The sequence below is a fragment of the Oryx dammah genome, unplaced genomic scaffold, assembly GCF_014754425.2.
Source record: "Oryx dammah isolate SB20612 unplaced genomic scaffold, SCBI_Odam_1.1 HiC_scaffold_29, whole genome shotgun sequence".
Taxonomy (NCBI): domain Eukaryota; kingdom Metazoa; phylum Chordata; class Mammalia; order Artiodactyla; family Bovidae; genus Oryx; species Oryx dammah.
The window spans coordinates 90378857-90399938 of NW_024070213.1; the positions used below are offsets into that span (position 1 = coordinate 90378857).

General features: G+C 51.2%; 1 protein-coding gene and 1 long non-coding RNA gene across 2 annotated transcripts; both read left to right on the plus strand.

Annotated features, from left to right (window-relative positions):
- Window positions 1-554: 554 nt before the first annotated feature.
- On the plus strand, window positions 555-11523 carry LOC120858291. The gene is made up of 2 exons (XR_005719824.1): window positions 555-612; window positions 10625-11523. It is a non-coding gene; the product is annotated as an uncharacterized LOC120858291 (long non-coding RNA).
- A 2769-nt stretch (window positions 11524-14292) lies between these two features.
- Window positions 14293-16650, plus strand: MFSD5 (major facilitator superfamily domain containing 5). The gene is made up of 2 exons (XM_040234259.1): window positions 14293-14469; window positions 15044-16650. Exon 2 carries the CDS (start codon window positions 15062-15064, stop codon window positions 16412-16414), a length of 1353 nt encoding a protein of 450 aa, XP_040090193.1. The 5' UTR covers window positions 14293-14469; window positions 15044-15061; the 3' UTR covers window positions 16415-16650.
- The last annotated feature ends 4432 nt before the right edge of the window (window positions 16651-21082 follow it).

The window sequence follows — 21082 nt, forward strand, 5'->3', positions numbered from 1 at the left end:
AGACCCGCGCGGGGAGGAACCGAGCCGGCGTGGCTCCCGGCGCCCCCGCCCCCAGCCCACCTCGCCCGAGGAGGACCCGGGCGTCCGCGGCGGCGGAGCCTGCTTCCCCGCCTGACTCACCTGGAGGGGGAGGGAGGGGGAAGGGAGGCCGCCGAGCCCCGAGGTCCCGGCGTCGGGCGGTCGCGGGGATGGAGCGTCGCAGTGGCAGGGGCTCGCGGTGATGGGGGGTTCTGGGGGGGCACGGACTCTAGGCTGGGACGGTCCCGGGGCCTCTCGGAGCCCGCCCGCCCACGTGACCGCCCCAAAATATCCGACACATTTTCTCCCAAACCGCACACTGACTCTGCAGGCGGGGACACGGAAAATATTTTCTTTCTTTTTCTCCCTCCCCACCCCCCCCACCTCCCTCCCAGCCCGGCTCCCTCCTCCCCCTCCCGCCCTCGCTCCTCCCTACCCTGCCGCCTGCCCCTGCCCGGCTCCCTCCTCGGTGCCCTGGGGCTGGGGGGCGGGGGACTGGGCGGGGCGGCCCGGGACGCCTGGGTCTCTGCCCCTCCCATTTGCTGGGCTTCCGTGGCTCCGTCCCCGGGAGGCCGGGCAAGGCTGGCAGAAGAGGTCAGTGTCCTGGGCCCATGATGCCACCCTTTCTCTCTGGCACTTTCCCCCTTCCTGCCATTTGCGGAGGGGGGGTGGTGTACTGGCCGGACTGTGGTTCCCGGAGGCTAGTCTCTGTACCTCCTCAGGACAGGCAGTGAGAGCTGTCTCCACGTCCTCCCAGGGGTGGCTTGACCGCGCAGGGATCCGCCAGAGCAGAAGCCACTATCTTCACCCTGCGCTTAGCCTTCAACCTGCGTGTCAAAGTAGACTCTTCTTCCCCATGCCTACCCCAGCCGGTCCTTAGGTCCCAGGAGCAAACTGGTTTAACTAGTGGAGGTTGTAGGGATTCTGAGGCTTGGGTTTAAAGACCTCTCTCTGCCTTGAGTAAGCTGTGGGAGCTAGGTCTCCTGGGTCCCCGGCTGGCTGCCAACGCCATCCCCACCTTTAGGCTTGTGTCTGGAGGGGAGAGGCTGGGGAGGAGGGCCAGGGAACTGTAGCAGGGGGTGGGAGGAGCCTTGCGCTGGGTGTGAGAGAGAAAGCCCAAGCCGAGGGTGTGTGTCTGTCTTAACTAGCTCCTGCCTGCCTGCCGGCCTGGTGGATGCACCACGAATGTTGTTGACGCTAGGTCTGTATGTGTGTGTGTGTGTGTGTGTGTGTGTGTGCGCGCGCGCGCGCGTGCGCGTGCGCGCGCACGCACCCAGTGTGAATGTCAGTGTCTGATGGGGACATTCCTCCAACTTCAACGTGACCAGCACAGACTCTCAGTCCCTAGAGTCGGAACCCCCCGGGTGTCAGCATCCATCCTACTGAAGACAGAGCCAGAGAAGAGGAGAGAGTGTGAAGTCCAACCGCTGTGCACAGAGCCCCAGCACTCCTACAGAGACTAGGGTGGGCATGCTAGAGTGGAGAAGGGCAGCAGTAGGAGGGAGGGCTGGGCCGGGCAGGAGAGAGGCACCCAAAGGACCTTCCCAGCAACAGAGTCCCAAGTAGCTGGCACTGGGGGCAATGACTTGGTCACGTCACATTTTCTGTACTGGAATTACCTTGTCCATACTGCTACCTGAGGACCAGGTATCTTCCCTCCCAGGAGAGGGAAAGGCCACTTTTGGTAGCCAGAGTCAGATGAAGAGGAGGGGGATGAGGGGGCCTGCTGTGGCTCTCTCAGGAGAACAGGAGCTGCTGATGGGGTGCTGACAGGCTCTCCCTTTCACTCTGGGGATGGGAAGAGCTGGGAATAGATACTCCAGGGTCCCGTCCCCAGGTGGCCTGGCTGCTGTTGACTTTGCTTGGTTACCCGGGGAGCAGCTCTCAGCAGTGTGGGAGGGGCGGGTGTTGGGGAGTTGGACCCAGGAGTCCAGGCCAGGGTGGGATGGCACTCAGCCTGTGTGGCAGGGATCCTGCCAGGAGGCTGTGAAGTTAACCCCTCCTGCCCTGGTGATGGTGGCGGCTGGCGAAGGAGGGCGGGTCCAACTGCGGTCTGTGACTGTGGCCCTGATTCCCCCTCCCCCTCCCAGCACATCTGTACTTGGTTTACAGTGAATGAGTCTCCTGTCCTCATGAACCGGGTGAGGGCACCGCTCCCTCCCTGGCCCCTGGCCGGGCATCCTGACACAGAATCGGGCACCACCCACCCCCGGAGCGCTCTCCCTGCTGGGTAGCTCTCTCCCAACTCTTCCCCTTACCCTTCTTAGAGGGGCCCAGGGGCTGGTCCCCCAGAGCTAGAGCTCTGAGACTAGGCTTCCAGGACACCGAATGGGGCCAGAGAAGCTAACGGGGCGGAGGGTGGGGGTGGGGGACAAAACTCTTAGATAGCCTGGAAAGAGGGAGTGGTCTGGAATTCCATCTGTCTCTGCCTTCCTCATTGTCTTGGTTTGTCTGTCTGTCTGTGTCTTTGTCTCTGGTGGGTGTTTGTCCATCAATCTGTCTTGGAAACTGTGGCTCCGCCCTTCTGGCCTCTAAGGTCCCCAGCCAACGACAGCAGTCAGGGGGGATGCCCAGGAAGACCCGCCCTGCGCGGGCCCCTCCCTTGGGGATTGCGTTGCCCCCGCCCCCACCCCCACCTCTCCCTCGGGACCCAGTGACTGGGGTCTGTGGGCTGCAGCGGTTTGGAAGTAAAACCAAACTGGCAGTTTGGGGAGCAGAGAAGAGGGGTATTGTTAGGGGGTCAGTTTCTTCTCTCCGTCTTGCACTGCAGTCTGTGCTCTGTCCAGAGATTCCAGGAGGAAGCTTGAGAAGAGGGCCTCCCGCTCTGGAAACTGGTGGAGAGAGCTCCCCTCATTTCTCCTTCTCTTGGGTCATCCCTAGTTCTAGGCTTTGCTCTGTTTGTGGTTGCTCCACTTGATCACCCTGGCAACTTGAGAAATGATATCTTGGGGGCCCTAGAACCAGACTTCCTTGGCTCCTTACATTGCAAAAAGGAGAGAAAATGGATCCAAACTTCCAGCCTACCTGCCCTGATTTGCCATATAGTCCACCCCTAATTTTCACCCTTGCATCCTCCCCAGCAGCATCAGGACACTGAATAGGTAATCTGCCCAAGCCCAGTCTGCTACTGGGTGGATGTCCCGCACCACGCTCAGAGGTGGCTGGCAGATGTCTGGGGGTGGGGTTGGGGAGGGGGTTTGAAAAGGAGGGGAAAGCTCTGTTACAACCCCCAAGGACATCATTAAAGCACGAAAGTGCCATCGGGGCTTGGAGACCAGGGCACCCAGGGAGAGCATGATGAAAACATGTTTTGTACATCACGTGCCTTTCCCATCCTCCCCTCCCCTTCCACCTCCTCCCCCAGGCCTGCTCTGTGCTGAGGCTGGTGCCGGCCTTGCCCTGAGTGCTTCTCAATTCTACCCCTTGTATCAGGCCTATTTTGCTCCTTGCCACTTTGTTGGTTCTCCCAGTGAATGACTGTGTGTAGAAGGTCTTACCAGCATCAGAAATACCCAGATCCCCACAGAATAAGGCCTTGACTTTGCAACACAGGATTTTAGGACTACCCTAAACAACTCTAGGAATTTCTTCCCTGAACACGCACCATTCATTAATTCAACAAATCTTTATTAAAAACCCACTGTATGCCAAGCACTGTGCTGCTGCTGCTAAGTCACTTCAGTCGTGTCCAACTCTGTGGAGAAATGACCCCATAGACGGCAGCCCACCAGGCTCCCCCATCCCTGGGATTCTCTAGGCAAGAACACTGGAGTGGGTTGCCATTTCCTTCTCCAATGCATGAAAGTGAAAAGTGAAAGTGAAGTCGCTCAGTCGTACCCGACTCTTAGTAACCCCATGGACTGCAGCCTACCAGGCTCCTCCATCCATGGGATTTTCCAGGCAAGAGTACTGGACTGGGGTGCCATTGCCTTCTCCGAAGCACTGCGCTGGGCCCTAGGAATCCGTAGAAATCTCCTTGGGCCCAAGTATCCAAGGAAATCAGGAAAGACTTTGGGGAGGGGAGGAAGTGAGGAGGAGAAGAGAGGGAAAGGAGGGCAGCAGAAGAGTATGTGCAAAGGCCCTGGAATCAGGGTCCTGGCTCCCAACCACCCTACTCCCCCAGAAAGAACAAGGGCCCTGCATTCCTGCTCCTCTGCTGGACTTTGATTCACTACAAGGGAGGGATGGTGAGCACCTCCTAACGGCCAAAGCGCTCTAGGACCCTAGGACATGTGGTGCTCCTGCCCTGGAAAGATTCTATCCATCCCTTCATCTCTTCCTCCAGAAAGGGAAACAGAGGCACAGATAGAGAGGAACAATCCACAAGCTTAGGCCCCAGATTCCATACAGAAAACAAGGCCCCACGCTGAGGTGAAGGGACTCTTGAGTTTGCCCTGCTGTAGCCTCACCAGAAAGAAAACCTGTCTACTCTGAACTGTTCGATGGTGCACCCTCCCGCCCTGGGATCCAGCCCTGACCTGTCCCGCTCCCTGGAACAAGGAGCAGGTCTGCCTCCAAGGTTGCCTGGAGCATGTGAGCTAAGAGTTCCAGGTGTCTGCCAGTCTCCATGTGGGTGGGTGGAGCAGTCTGTTTGGTACAGAACCTCCATCCTGGATTACAGGGTTTTATCTCTCCTCTGTCCACTGCGGGGCTTCCAGCTCCTCCAGCTTAGACACCAAGGTTCCAAGCTTCTTCCTTTCTGAAGAAAAGGAATGGAGGGGTCCTTTGAGGAGAGAATAGGTTTTTTTGTGGCTGTTCCTCCTCCAGAACTGGCACAGAGGTCATGGGACCAATGGGGTTAAGTTCTAGACCTGCTCTGATGACCCATTTTTCCTCCCTGTGTCCACACCCCCTGGGGCCAGGGTGTTGGGTGGGGCCAACCTGGCATCTCCACGCCCACATCTGGGACTTCCCCTAGATGGAAACTCCCAGAACCCTGGTATCCAGCCTCCTCTGCCAGCTCTCCCACTTCACTTACAGTGGGAGCTCCCTGTCTGCCAGCTCTCCTCCAGACTACATCTCTGCCTTAGCCCCAAGGAGGCCCCGCGGATGTGGGACCACCTTGAGGGACCATCTGTGATGTCTGGCTGCCCTTTCTAGTGGATTCCTTTGAAGAAAAGATGTGAGGCTGGGGGGAGGGAGTTAGGAAGCTATCCTTTGTTGAGCACCTACTGTATGCCAGGCGTTATGCTTGGCTTGTATATTACTCACTTAATCCACATAGCAGTCCAGAGAAGGAGCAGTTATCACCCCATTTCACAGAGGGAACTGAGAACCAGAGAGGGTAAGCAGCTTGCCCAATATCACACAGCTGTTAGCAGAGCTCACATGGGAATCTAGGTCTTGGTGGTCCTGAGCTCTCCTCACCACCACAGGCTTCCTCTTCATCTGCAGCTGCCCACCTCTCTATAAGATGAGACTTGGAAAATTCAGTTCAATTCAACCCAATTCAGAAAATAGTTATTGAACATCTGCTCTATGCCAGGCACTGATAGGTGCCAGACCAGCAATCTGGAAGGTTGCTGACTCAAGGTCTGGTGGGAGAGATAGGTGTGTGAACTTCAGTGTCTAACTTCAGCAGAATGATATGAGCAAGGTGGCGTGGAGTAGAGAATGAAGTGGTACCAAGGAGACACAGATGTAAAGAACAGACTTTTAGACTCAGTGGGAGAAGGAGAGGGAGGGATGATTTGAGAGAATAGCACTGAAACATACACATTACCATATGTGAAACAGATGATCAGTGAGAGCTTGATATATGAAGGAGGGCACACAAAGCTGGTGCTCGGTGACAACCTAGAGGGCCAGGGTGTGGCGGGAGGTGGCTGGGAGGGAGGTTCAGGGACACACATACATACCTATGGCTGATTCACACTGATGCGTGGCAACAAGCATCACAATATCGTACAGCAACTATCCTCCAATTAAAATAAATAAATAAACTTTAAAAAAGAAAAGAAATAGTATTTCTATTTTCTCCTTATAAAAGAGTATAGAAATATATTATGAACAGTGTACAGAATAAATTGGAATATGAATACCTACTCGACTCCCATCCAGCTCAAGAAATAGAGTATTTCGGCTCCAGAGGTTCCCATGTGACTCTCCCATCATCCTCTTCCTCTCTGAAGAAGTAACCACCATCCTGACTTTTGGGATAATTATTTCCTTCTTTTTATTTATAGTATTAGCACCTATATATGCATCCCTTTATAATATTATTTAATTTTGCCTGTTTTTTATATAAACGGAATGACACTGTATTGCCCTTTCCTGTCTGACTTATTTTGTTCAGCTTGTTTGTGAGAGAGACACAAATTGTTGCACATAACTGTCTTTTTCATTGTGGCAGAGTATTCAGTTGCATGAATATACCACAATTTTTTTTTTTTTTAAATTCTACTGTTGGTGAAAGTTTGAGTTGTTTCCAGTTTGGGCTATCATAATGCTACTAAAAACATGATTGTACATATTTCCCAATATATACATGCAAGAGTTTTTCTAGGCTATAAAGCTAAGAGTCAAAGTGTGTGTGCAGGCAATCTCAATTTTTATCAGATAATGTAGAACATTCTAATCAGGAGCAGGTGTAAAATCAAGACCCATACTCCTTTCTTGCCTAAAACTCTCAGTGGTTTTCTCTTTTCCTTGGAATAAGATCCAAGTCACTGCCGTGGCTCCCAGGGCCTCTACCTGGCTCTCTACCTGTGCCATATGACTCTCCTCTTTGCTTTTTGTACTTGCTGTCCCCCTCTCTGGAATGTTCTTCCACTAGCCATCTCCATGGCTCTCTCCCTCACTTTCTTCAGGTCCTTGCTAAAATGTCACTTCCCAGTGGCACTGTCCCTGACCACTGATTTTTCTTTAAATAGTTGTTTATTTATTTGGCTGCGCCAGGGCTTAGTTGTGGCCTGTGCATTCTTACTTGAGGCATGCAAACTCTTAGCTGAGATGTGGGATCTCGTTCCCTGACCAGGGACCGAACCCGGGCCCCCTGCATTGGGAGCGCAGAGTCTTAGCCACTGGACCACCAGGGAAGCCCTGGCCACTGAATTTTCTATTACAAATTTTTCCAGGCCTCCTTACCCTCCTCTCAGCTTTTGTTTTCCTCACAGTCCAGCCATCTGGGTTCTAGTCAGCCTCAGGCTGCTCTCCTGTGATCTGCCAGGACTTTTATCTCCTCCCAAACCCTTAAGTGGCAACCCACTCCAGTATTCTTGCCTGGAAAATCCCATGGACAGAGAAACCTGGTCAGCTATAGTTCATGGGTTCGCAAAGAGTCGAACACGACTGAGTGACTTCACTGCACTTTAAACCCTTAAGGGCCCTTGGAGCTGACTGTGTGGTGGCTAGCTGCTCCTTCTGAAGGATCCACCTCTCTGAGTCACTTTGTATCACATCACTCTGGGTTTTTTTTTCACAGCCATTCCATGCTCCTAGACAAGCTAATATATTTATTTGTTTACCTGTTTGCTTTTTGTCCCCACCCAGCCCCAGCCCTCACTTTAAAGGGCACTCCATAAGAGAGAAGAAACCTCACTGTCTTGCTCTATAACATGACCAGTACCTGCTGCATGATAGGCTCTCCAATAATAATTGTCCAGTGTAAAGTAATTAGCCTCCAATTAAAATAAATAAATTTAAATTAAGAAAAAAATAATTCTCCAGGCTGGTTGTCAGGCTCCCAGAGACAGCCAGGCCCTCCTCCTCCCCGCAACACCTGGGACTTGCCCTGTCTGGAGACTCCCAGAACCTAGGTCTCCCCTGCCCCACCAGCTCCCACCAATATCCCAGGCAGAGTCTCAGAGCATCTGCTGTGCTGCTGCTACTGCCCTGAGTCTCCTCTGGGGACTGTCTGGAAGTCTGAAGCGGTCATTCTGGCCATCAGGACTGGAGAATGATGGGCAGGTATCAGGTGCCTGGAGCTCAAGAAATAATTTTTGATTGAATAAAGGGGAAGTCTTCAGAGATGAAAAGGATCTTGCCAGATGGAGAAAAGAGAAAGGGCACTGCGAGCAGAAGAGTGCACATCATAGTTAGAAGACTTGGTCTAATCTGGTGCCCATGGAAGGTGCTCTGTGGAGGGGAGGGGAGCCGGCCAGCAGGGAAGGGGAGGGCTAGCTGGGGAGGTCTGAGCTCCTGCCGGCTCAGAGAGGCTCAGCAGTGTCTTAGGTTTAATCCTGCCCCCACCCCTGCTCCCCACAGTTCCCCCTCTGACCCCACCTGTACCCTCCCCTTCACCCAACCCCCAGCCTGGCCGCTCCCCGCCACTGAATGGACTTCTCTCTGGGCCTACGTCTGGGGCCTCGGAACAAGAAAGCCAGCCATCAACAGCCACCTGCGCCCTCTGGACACTGTCCACCAGCTGCCTCCCCTTGTCCGCCCTGCCCGGCCTCTGCCTGCGCCTGCCCCTGCCCAGCCTGCCCCCCTCCCACCTGCTCCTGCACCGCCTTTCCTTCCTACGCAGCTCCCTGCCCCTCCTGTCCTGGCCTCCCGGGCCCACCCTGTACCTGCTCCTGCCCTCCCTGCCCCGCCTGTCCTCCCTTGACTTATCCCCACAGTGCCTGCAGCCAGTGCTCTGGCCAGCACTTGACCTGCTGCCGCCCCTCTCCTTGCCCCATGTACCCTTGCTCCAGGGGTCGAGCCACCTGTTCCAGCTCCTGCTTGGGCTGCAGTGACAGCTGTGGCTGTGGTCGAGGGGCTGCCTGGGGACCTCCAGGCTCCACTGGCCACTGCAGCTGCTGCTTTAGGGGACAGCGCACCGCTCGGCACTGTCTGATTGTCTAGGGGGCAGTTGCCCCTGGGAGAGTGCCCATCTCCTGGAGCACTTCTGCAGGCAGAAGATCAGCTGGACCTTCTTCCAGGCAGTTAGGGGGGCAGGCTGCTCAGAGCCCCCCGGCCTCCTCAATCCTGAGAGTGAGAGCCAGGCATCTGTTTTGAAGCTAGTTTCTAGACATGCTCTCACTGGTTCCAGAATCTCCTCTTCTGCAACTTCTGCAATGGAAAATGTTCTTCTCAGGGCCTCTCCTGTGGTCCCTGAAGGTGAGCAAGTTGACCATTTCCCCCTCTAATTGACCTCCCTGGGAGACCCTTCTTGGCTCATCTTTTCTATAGTTTGCGTGGATAAGATGGCTTCTTCATCTAGGGACCACTTTTTCTGCCCCATGGACCTTCACCCATATCCCTGAATAACCCAAGAGTCTCTGAACCCTTTACCTCTCATTGTGAGCCTGGAGGAAGGGCAGTGGCTCTTGGACCAGAAGAAGAGGCTGAACAGAGGATTCTTGGTTCCTCCCTCCCCTTGGATATCATGACATCCTTTATGGTCCTTCACTTCCAGGAACCCAGTGCTCTCCACCTGGATGTCTTATCTTTCAAATCTCTGAGGGCTTGCCCAGCATCATGACCCCAATCTTCCAGCAATAATCCTATCTGTTACATTCACGCTCATCTGGCAAGGGATGATGGAAGCTGGGAGCCCTTGACTCAGGTTCCCAATGATTCCATCCACACGCAGCTAGTCATAGTCTCCTGTCCTTGGGAGTGGGACTGGGGAGTTGGAGAAGCCACAGAGACAAAGATGGAGCTGACAGATGCTGGTGTCTGCCTGTGATTGGATCTTAAGCCGAGAGCCCCCAAGCATCCCATCATATTCTCCAAGTTATCTGACACTGATCTGCTTCAGTCTTCTCTTTCTCTGCCTCGTTCTCTGGGACCCTTTGTTTTTTCATTTCTATCTCTGTATATCCTTCTGTTTATCCTTCCTGCTAGCTTTCTACACCACTCTCTCCATTTCTGTTTCCTTTTTTCTATCACACCTAACTTGTGTCTTTATATCTGTTTCTCCCACTGTCCCTTCTTTTCCCCATCTAATTTAAAATCTACTTAACATACGTGTCTTTTCCTTTCCCTGTCTCATTTTGTATCTTCATGTTTGTTTTCTTCCTTGGTCTTTTTTTTTTTTTAAACAGGACAAAGTTACATATAGTTCTACTATATGTTACAACTATTTTTTAAGTAGATAAATTAAGATCTCCTTGGTCTTTTGACTCACCTCCTATTTCTCTCCTTTTCTGTCCTATTCTGCCTCTGGGAGCAAGTCACTAGATCTTTTCCATTTCTATTTCCCTTCTTTGTGTCTCTGTCTTTGTTCCTGTCTTTCTGGGTCCAATTCTGTTTCCCAATTCTGTTCTTCTGTTTTTCAATTCCTCTCTTTCTGCCTCCCCAGAATCCGGCTTTCTGTCTGTCTCTCCCTATCTCTCTGGGTCCTGCAGCTTCCTGCACACAGGCCTACGTCATACCCATCTCATTGCTGTCCAAGGGCCAGGACACCAAGTCTTCCATTGTCCTCCAAACAGCCCATGTCCTGGCATGAGCAAGGGCTGGACATAGCTACCAAACAGTCCCTTTGTCCCCTGCCCACTGTCCAGGCCATCTTATCCTCACTCAGCTCTAAGTCCAAACCTTTTTTTCTCCCAACTTCATATTCTGAAAATTGGCAACTAAAAAGAAAAAGAATTATGCATTTATGCTACCTGTCCTGTGTAAACTATATTTCAGGGTGGTCAAATAGCTCTAAGTGGTGAAGAAAATTTCTTTTTTACAGAAGAACTCCAGCTGATGTAGAAGAAATAAGGAATTAGGAAAATCACCATTTTTGCAACCCCTAATGAGATAACTGATCAAAACAAGACTCTTCAATGGATGAAGCTAAGGATGGTGGTTGATGGAGAACTTTACGATGGAGGAATGAAGCTGTAACTACCTGACCCCACTGATGAATCTTAGCATTACTAAAAAGGGCACAACCACATAGCCTGTACCTCCTGATATGATGCAATCTGAAGCACTCAGCACCACCTGTGAAGGACTCTTGCCAAACAAAGAAACAAACAAAAAAAACTGAACATGATTCTAATCCAACCCTACTGCTAACCTCCATTTAATAGGAAATATGGGGGGTGGAGAACAAATTAAATGGCACAACAAGGAAGTAAAACAAAATATCCAGAATGTGGGGCATTCTAAAGGAAATCTGACCTGATTTCTTTGACCAGTCAATGGCTGAACAGGAGGGTCAATGAGAGGGGGGCATACAAAGACAGCTACTACACAGAATAAGTGGACCTTGTTTGATTCCTTATGGGGACCTCCCAATTGTAAAAAGACATTCTTAGACTGTTGAAAACATTTAATTATTTATTTAACATTTAATTAAACATTTAATTTAATTATGAACTGAGTACTTACAATGCCAAGGAATCAGTGTTGATTTTGTTAAATGTGAAAATGGCCTTGAGGTTATGTAAGAAAAGGTCCTTATTTCCTAGAGATGCATACTGAAGCATGGAATGAAGTGATGTATTTAAGTATTTTGGCAAATAAAAGAAAGGAGGAGAAGGAACAAAGGCATAAAAATCAATATTGTTGAATTAAGTATATAGGGTTTCATAGAACCTCTCTACCTTTATTCGAACATTTTCATATTAAAAGTTTTAAATGATGCTCCTCTTGTAGGCATGGTTCCTAGTAATTCCCAGAGCATCCTCCCTGCCTGCTCTGAAAGCCAGACTTCCCCTGTAACTCCCCACATACAGATCCTGGTTCTCCTTGCCCTGTACTGGAAGTGGGTCCTAGAGATGGATTTGCCCTCCCAGGATATTCTCTATCCCTTCCAGTCCTCTGCAGCTCTGCTGGCACATATCCCATGTAAAGGATCTTTCTCAGCTGTGCTTCACAGCTCTGAGGGGCCAGGGGAACCTTAAAGAGTAAACGTATTTTGAATAGGTCCTATGATAAAAATAATCCAAAATAATGTAACCTTCCCTAAAGTCTTTCTTAGGTGCTTCTGAGAAAACTACAACTCAGTAATGGGTAACACTGGCCTCCATCCCGGAAAACAGAAGACAAGGCATGTAAGGCCATTCTGTCCCACTCCCTGCTATCATTCAGGGTGACTTCTTCCTTCAAAGAAAAGATCACCAGGAACTGAGAGACTGGGTGTCAGGAGATCAAGGATTTTCAGTCCAGGACCAGGATGGAGGGCATTTGGATTCCCCCATGCCCTCACTCACTGAGTGACCTTGGGAAATCATGATTTTTGAGCTTTGTGCTTCTAGATGAAGCAAGGGAACCGGTACTCTTTTCTATTTTCTAGAAGTTTGCCAGTTAGGGATAAAGGCACTTTGGAAGTTGTGGAATATAAATCTCAGCTGTTTATCATAAGAAAGTATTTCTCAAGATATAATTCCAGACTCTCCCACCCTTCTTTAGGATAAAGAAAACTAGCACTTACTAATCACCTGTGCAAGTGGGTGAACACATTTAATCTTCTCAGAAATCACGAGTATGGAATTGGGAAGATCTGGGTCCCAGTTCTGACTCGACCTCTTACCATGTGAGTCTTGTCATGTCACTTAACCTTTCCAGTTCTGAAGTACCTACCTAACAAGTCGTTGAGACAGTTGGCCCAGGACTTCCTAAAACAGAGCTTAGGTGTAATACATAATAACTGATGCACTTCCGTGGTGGTCCAGTGGTTAAAGAACCCACTGGCCAATGCAGGGTACACAGGTTCAATCCCTGGTCCAGGAAGATTCCATATGCCACAGGGCAAACAAGCCCACATGCCGAACTACTGAACCCCACATGCCCTAGAGCCCATGCTCTGCAAAAAGAGAAGCCCTCACACCCCAACTAGAGTAGTGCCCACTGGCTGCAACTAGAGAAAGCCCATGCAACAATAAAGATTCAGTCCAGCCAAAAATAAATAAATAATATTAAAAAAAAGTTTGATAAGTGTTACCAGCTAATAAAGACCAGCACTTTTTAGGATAATTTACATGTATTATCTTACTAATTTATTTATTCATCTGATATTTATGGAATGCCTTTTATGTCCCATTAAATGTTTCAAGTACTGGAAATATAAGTGAACAAAGCAGAAATTTGTAGGGAGAAGCAGCAGTAAGTGAAATATACAGTGTGCCAGATAGTACTAAGTGCTATGAAGAAAAGGCAGCAAAGGAGAATAGAGAGTTGGAAGGGAAGCAGGTAGGTTACTGTGGCAGAGGTGGTGCTGCCTTTTCAAAAGTATGAGCAAGGAAGGCCTCTCTGATAGGATGACACTTGAACAGAGAATTGTAGGAGCTGCAGGAGGGAACCATGTGGATATCTGGGAGAACCAGAGCTTCACAGGGCACAGTGTGCAAAGGCCCTAGTGACAGCCAGTGTAGATGGAGTAGAAGGCGCAGGAGGGAAAATGGTAAGAGATGAGGTCAGAGAAGTGGCAGTGGAAAAGAGGACAAAGGATTTTGTAGGCTATTGTGATTTTGGCTTTTTCGTTTAGTGAGATAAGAAGCCATTGGAGGGTGTTTTTTTGTTTGTTTTGTTTTAAAATATTTATTTACTTATTCGGCTTCCTTGAGTCTTAATTATGGCAGGTGGGATCTTCCTTTCAGCATGTGGGATCTAGTTCCCTGACCAGGGATGGAACCCAGGCCTCTTGCATTGGAAGGAGGAGTTTTAGCCACTGTACCACCAGGGAAGTTCCCCATGGGAGGGTTTTGAGGAGATAATACTAAAGCTGGAAAGAAGTTAAATAACTTTTCCCAGGTACCACAGCTGTAGCAGAGGGTGGGCGTCCAACTCCAAGGCTGAAGTCCTTAACTCTTGACTGCCACTGAACTTTAAGCCTTTTTCAATTGGGCGCTGCTCTCCTATGATGCAGACCAAGAAACTGGGACACTGAGAAGTCATATGGCTTGCCCGAGGCGACACAGCTGCTAAGTGATAGGGGTGGGATTTGAGCCTCAGCGGTCTGCAAGCCAAGTCCAAGTCCTTTACACCACACTGCCTCCCTCAGGTGTCTGAGCCATACTGACTTCTGGCCAGGAAGTCACTATCGTGGGAGAAGAGAAAATCGAGAAGCCCGTCTCGGCTTAGGGTGACGATGTTCCTTAAGAAGATCAAACCCCGACTCCGCGGAACTGCTGGCATTGTCTTAGGCACAGCAGCGCTCCGTAACCCACGACACCGAGGAAGAGACTGAAAATGGGTCTTTATTTCCAGGAGGTTCGGTAGGTATCCGGGAGTCGAAGAAGCGAGTGTCATGGGAAGGCCACGGATGGGAGTGAACCGGGAGCAGAAACCGCGACCACAAACCGCGACCACCACCGGCTCCAGTCTCGGTCCCGCCGGCGTCCGGAGGTTGTAGTCGAGTCGCGGCTAGAGGGCGGAGCAGGGGCGGGGTTTGAACGCCGCGCCCCCGTCACGTGACGGGGCCATCATGGCGGCGGCCAGAGGCCTTCCCGGCTCCCGGAAGCAGGCTGTGAGGGGCGGGCGCGCTGGTGGAACCCGAGCCGGAGCCAGAGCAGGAGGTAGAGCGGGAAGGGCGGCCGGGCGGCCTGGAGCCGGACGTGTCCGGAGCGTCCCCGCAGACCGGGGCAGCAGGTGAGACCAGGGTCTGGGCAAGGCGCGAGCGTGTGTGGCGGCGGCAAGCGGGGTCTAGGGGGCGCAGGCGGGGGTGCCCTGACCCGAAGGAGGGGGAAATCTGAGATGCACGCGCTTGGCCTGAAGCAACTCTAGAGGCCTGCGCGGGTGGTAGGGATGCCTGGGACGGATGACGAGACCTCGAGGACAAAAACAGGCTCCCCAAAGAGGATGGGAGGTAACAGAAGGAAGTACAGTGTGTAAACGCTGTTACGGGGAAGGGCAGCAGCCCCTTAACTTGCGGGGCTGGGATTAGGTACTCCCTCTTTGCTATGCCAGGAAAGGGTGGGGCGAATGCTCAATCTTCTCTCCTCTCACACCCCTCCCTGCCCCAGAGTGTCCCGCTCTGGCGGGCCACTCCTCCCACCCACCCAACTGGTCCCTCCGGTCTGAGCTCTGGGGGAGTGGAATTGAGGGGTGGGGGAGTGCTGTTGGCAGGGGGGTTGGGTGGATCCGCTTTCTGCTTAGACAGGCAGCCCCTTGCCAGCGCTACCCGGGCAATGGATGTGACTCTGAAGCCCCCTTCTCTTCCCAGGTCGTCCGGGGGCCGGCCATGCTGGTGACTGCTTACCTTGCTTTTGTGGTCCTCCTGGCCTCCTGCCTGGGGTTGGAGCTGTCAAGATGCCGGGCTAAGCCGTCTGGAAGGGCCTGCAGCAATCCGTCTTTCCTTCGGTTTCAACTGGACTTCTATCAGGTCTACTTCCTGGCCCTGGCAGCTGACTGGCTGCAGGCCCCCTACCTCTACAAACTGTATCAGCATTACCACTTCCTGGAGGCACAAATTGCCATCCTCTACGTCTGCGGCCTTGCCTCCACCGTCCTCTTTGGACTGGTGGCTTCCTCCCTGGTGGATTGGCTGGGTCGAAAGAAATCTTGTGTCCTCTTCTCCCTCACTTACTCACTCTGCTGCTTAACCAAACTCTCCCGGGACTACTTTGTGCTGCTGGTGGGCCGAGCACTAGGTGGGCTATCTACAGCCCTGCTCTTCTCAGCCTTTGAGGCCTGGTATATCCATGAGCACCTGGAACGGCATGACTTCCCCGCCGAATGGATCCCGGCTACCTTTGCCCGAGCTGCCTTCTGGAACCATGTGCTGGCTGTAGCGGCAGGTGTGGCAGCTGAGGCTGTGGCCTGCTGGATGGGCCTGGGGCCTGTAGCCCCTTTTGTGGCCGCCATCCCTCTCTTGGCTCTGGCTGGGGCCTTGGCCCTTCACAACTGGGGAGAGAACTATGATCGGCAGCGTGCCTTCTCTAGGACCTGTGCTGGGGGCCTGCGCTGCCTCCTGTCGGACCGTCGTGTACTGCTGCTAGGCACCATCCAGGCCCTGTTTGAGAGTGTCATCTTCATCTTTGTCTTCCTCTGGACGCCTGTGCTGGACCCACATGGGGCTCCGCTGGGCATCATCTTCTCCAGCTTCATGGCGGCCAGCCTACTCGGCTCTTCCCTGTACCGCATCGCTACCTCCAAGAGGTACCACCTTCAGCCCATGCATCTACTCTCCCTCGCTGTCCTCATCGTCGTCTTCTCCCTCTTCATGTTGACTTTCTCTACCAGCCCAGGCCAGGAGAGTCCAGTGGAATCTTTCATAGCCTTCCTCCTTATCGAGCTGGCCTGTGGACTGTACTTTCCCAGCATGAGCTTCCTGCGGAGAAAGGTGATCCCTGAGACCGAGCAAGCTGGTGTCCTCAACTGGTTCCGGGTGCCCCTGCACTTACTGGCCTGCCTGGGGCTCCTGGTCCTCCATGACAGCGATCGCAAAACGGGTACTCGGAATATGTTCAGCATCTGCTCCGCCGTCATGGTGATGGCTCTGCTGGCAGTGGTGGGACTCTTCACTGTGGTCAGGCACGATGCAGAGCTGCGGGTGCCCTCACCCACTGGGGAGCCCTACACTCCTGAGCTCTGACCCTGTTCTAGGACCAGGGAGCTGGGATGGACCCTTGAACCCCTTCTCTCCAGGACTGAACAGATCTCTCTGTGACCTTGGGGCTCTTTGGCCCCTCAGCCTGTCCGGGGGCTCCTGTCAGTGCTTTGGGTTGGGAAGCACATGGGGTGATGGCCTGGAAAGAAGATGCCAAAAGTTGCCTCTGTGTCACTCCCATTCCCCCTTTCTACTTTAAAATAAATAATTTTAATTGATCATTGATCTCATTTACTCATCCTCACCTGTACCCACCTCAGTTGTTCTTATGAGGGGGCAGCTGAAGGTTGTGAGGAGAGAGGTGGGGTTACCAGTGGAACGTTTGTCTTTCTAGCTTCACTAAGACTTGTTTAGTCGCTAAGTTGTGTCTGACTCTTTGTGACCCCATGGACTGTGTTCCCAGGCAAGAATACTGAAGTGGGTTGCCATTGCGCTTTCCATGGGATCTTCCTGACCCAGCGATTGAACGCACGTCTCCTGCATTGGCAAGCGGATTCTTTACCACTGAGCCACCAGGGAAGCCCTCTCTAAGACTGCCTCCACCTTAAACTGAGAACTGTGGAATTGCCTTTCAACAGAAATGGGTGGGAAAAGCCTGAGGGCTCTGAGGTCCTCCATATCTTGTTACCCTGGGGACAGGCACCCTCCCCATTTGCCAAGCAAAAACCTTACTCCACATCCAGAGTGAGACAATCTCTGGAGCCTTATGGAGTAGATGTCCAGGCCACTGAGCAAAGATTCCAGGGGCTTGAGCTGCTTCTGTGACCACCTCTTGCGGCAAATCCAGAGGCTTGCTGCATGAATAGGCTTGCAGCTCAGCACATGCGTGCCGCTTGCCTTCTGCCTCTCTGGCCAAAAATGCACCCCTTGTCCACATCACCTGGGTCCATCAGGGCCTGTATGCTTGCATGAAACCCAAGTGAAGGGCTGAAGAGGAGAGAGCAGTGAATGGCTGACAGACCGTGATCTTGTCTGTACCTGATTGTTCCCCACCCTTAGTGAGTGAGGGTGAGGGAGCCATCAGGGCAGGAAACAGTACCAGTACCAGGAACTCAAGTTCTGTGAGCCCCTCCCTGCCTCACCTCTGATTGTATCTGCCTTTTCTCCTCCACCCAAACCAGGGCTTCTCAGAGGAAGGAGAGCCAGCAGTTAAGCAGGGTGGGGAATGGAAGGAGGGTCAGCTCAGGGTGTGTCCTGGAATGTGCTTGAGGTGGGCATGAGGGACCTACCTGTCCTAGAAAAGAGGTTGATGACCTTTCCTTGGGTCCCAGACGAATTCCCAGACAGGAAGAAGCAAAACTTTCCAGGACCTGCAAGTCCAAACCTGTGTGGGGAGATAGCATCACCCACTGGGGGAGGAATGCTGATGGATGGGTGCCTGCAGGGTGAGGCCAAGGGGAGGGAAGAGTAGTGGTCTCAGGTCTCTGCTCAGAGAAGGAAAAAAACACATTCCCCCACCCAGCTGCAGGGAATAGACGGTGAGGTTAAGTATGAAAAAAGCAGATATCTTTTCCTTCCCCCATGTTAAGGCTAAAACAGAGTCTGTTGCAATAACTCTACTTCCCCTTTCTGCCTGTATTTTATAGTTATTTGTAGACTCTCTGTCCTTGAGGACAGGAAGAAATTGTGTCTTATATGCCCTTGTCTCCCCCACATATACACACAAGTGGGTGCTTGGCCCATGGCTGTGCTCAGTAAATGGAGAGGAGACAGGCTAACTAACTCCGGGCTTTTCAAGAGTAGCCCGTTTGGGAACTCTATTAGACTGGAATCCAGAGACTAGTTAATGATTTGTTGTTTTGAATGAGATTATTTACTGATGGAAGCATGAGGGGGGCAGCATGTTCCTAAGTGAAAAGGAAATAGGGAGGAGAAGTAGAGGAGACAGACTAGTGACAGTCCTTCAGCTTTGTCCCTGCTGAGTTCTCTTCCAAGGAGCTGGTAGATGACAGAGTGGGGAGGGTTCTTCCTGGCAGACTCATTGGGTGTGACAAGCTGGCAGGTATCTTTAAGGTTGTCCGTTTAGCTGTAAACATTTTATTGAGTAACTACTATATACCATACATTGTATTACTAGGTGCTGGTGAAAGTTTTTTTATCCGAGAGGAAAATCCACTTAAAGGGCATATAGCAAAAAAAATAAATAAATAAATAAAGGGCATATAGCAAAGCCAAGGCTAAACCTTGCCTCCTGCTGCCCACCCAGTGCCCCTTCTATGGCATGTACTGACTCTCCCTGGGCCTTCACCTACTTGACTTTCCCCCTCTAGCCCTGCTCTTTTCTCCCAAGCCCTGACCCTGGAGAAGGGCATGAGAGTGGGAGCACTTAGCCATGGCTACCTGGCCCACCTCTGGATATTTGCCCATATGAGGTGAATGAGGGATTGATTCACCAGGTACACGGTGCCTGCAAAGCAGTCCTCATGATGCCTTGCTGAGAGGCAGTGCAGGGAACTGGTGAAGAGCATGGAGCCAGAGCCTAACTGCCTGGGTTCACATTTGTGCCTCTGTTTCCTCATCTATAAAATGGGGGTGATGGTATAGTAGCTACCCTGAGGGTGCTTGTGAGGGTTAAATTAGGCCCTTGGAACAGCAGTTGGCCTCCAGTGTAAGTACTACTAAGTGTTTGCTTTCATATTTTATTTTTCAACTTTTTCAGTCCAGCTGAGCCTACCCAGATTTGGGTGTGAGAATGAGTGGACTGGGTTGTAACGGGGTGAACAACTTTCCAACACATCCCTGTGGTTGGGTGATTCCCAGCAGTGTTTATCCTTGGTCCTGGCCCAGAGAGCAGGATCAGGCTATCTGAGAGGCCTTCTGCTTTGGGGTGTGCGAGTAGCTGAGGAGGGTGTCAGTGTGCTCCACTTGAACTCATTTCCTCTTCCTCAAGTGGGAAGGTCAGCTTGGTGTCAGATTTGATATACACCACCATTTTTCCCTAAGAGAGTTTCCTGATTTTCTGCCTTTCCATCCAGCTGGTATATAATTATTTTATTTGGAGCTTTTAAGTGATCCTGAGGAGAAAAGAAACAGTCCAAGGAAGCAGGAGCCAATGAGCAAGAAGGCAGGAGGCCTGGGGCATGAAGACAGTACTGAGTTCTGAGGCTGGAGAGTGACCTCTTCCTGGGAATACAGCTCAGGGAGGGGAGAGGGCTGCTCCCAGCTGATGGCCATGATCCTTCCACTGCGTCTGGGTTCCACTTCCCAATACACTCTTCCCTTAACCCCAATCCTGTGGTTCTCCCTGTCCGTTTATTATTTTTTTGCCACCACTTCCCCACAGAACCACAGAATAGAATTATAAGACAAGTGAAAGTTTGTCATGCTTGGGATCAGACCTAATGTTATCAAAATATGTCACATTCACTTTAATTATTTTTTTAACAATAAATATGGGCTAATTGTAAAAGAGTCAAATACAGATATATTTAATGTAAATATGTGAATGTAAATACATGTCCATGTGTTAAAATACATAGACTGATATATATTACAAATATACATATAGACATATAAAATATAAAAAATTATAGGCTCCCTTAAGCCCCCCTTCATACCAGTGTCAAAGGTTTGTAGTCTAGGGCATATATTTAATTTTTTTTAATAAAAATGAATCATACCATTCATGCTGTTCTCCAACTTTTTTTTATTTATTAAAGTATACCTTATTTTTCTCTTTTTAAAAACACTTGAGGGGATGGTACTGAGGAACCTATCTGCAGGGCAGACGCAGAGAACAGACTTGTGGACAGAGTGGGTAAGGAGAGGGAGGGGCAAATTGAAAGTAACACTAAAACATATACATTACCACATGAAATAGATAACCAGTGGGAACTTGCTATCTGAGACAGGGAGCTCAAACCAGGTGCTCTGTGATAACCTACAGGGGTGGGATGGGGTGGGAGGGTGGAGGGAGGTTCAAGAGGGAAGGGATATATGTATGCCTATGGCTTATTTATACTGATGTACGGCAGAAACTGATACAATATTGTAAAGCAATTATCCTCCAATTAAAAATAAGTTTATTAAAAACAAAAACAATTGAGGGACTTCCCTGGTGGCCCAGTGGTTAAGAATCCACCTTGCAATGCAGGGGACTCAAGTTCAATCATTGGTCTTGGGTGGGGAACTAAGATTCCACATGCTGAGGAGCAACTAAGCCCAAGCAATGAAAGGTCCCCTGTTCTGCAACTAAGACTCAGTTCAGTTCAGTCACCCAGTTGTGTCCAACTCTTTGTGACCCCAGGGACTGCAGCACGCCAGGCTTCCCTGTCCATCACCAACTCCTGGAGCTTGCTCAAACTCATCTCCATCGAGTTGGTGATGTCATCCAACCATCTCATCTTACTGCTGCTGCTAAGTCACTTCAGTCATGTCCAACTCTGTGCAACCCCATAGATGGCAGCCCACCAGGCTCCCCCGCCCCTGGGATTCTCCAGGCAAGAACACTGGAGTGGGTTGCCATTTCCTTCTCCAATGCATGAAAGTGAAAAGTGAAAGTGAAGTTGCTCAGTCATGTCCGACTCTTCGAGACCCCATGGACTGCAGCCTACCAGGCTCCTCCATCCATGGGATTTTCCAGGCAAGAGTACTGGAGTGGGTTGCCACTGCCTTCTCTGTCTCATCTTACTGGATGCAGTCAAATAAATATTT

Bases quoted from the DNA above. Each gene is read 5' to 3' on its own strand.
- MFSD5 (XM_040234259.1), top strand. From the start codon at position 15,062: ATGCTGGTGACTGCTTACCTTGCTTTTGTGGTCCTCCTGGCCTCCTGC.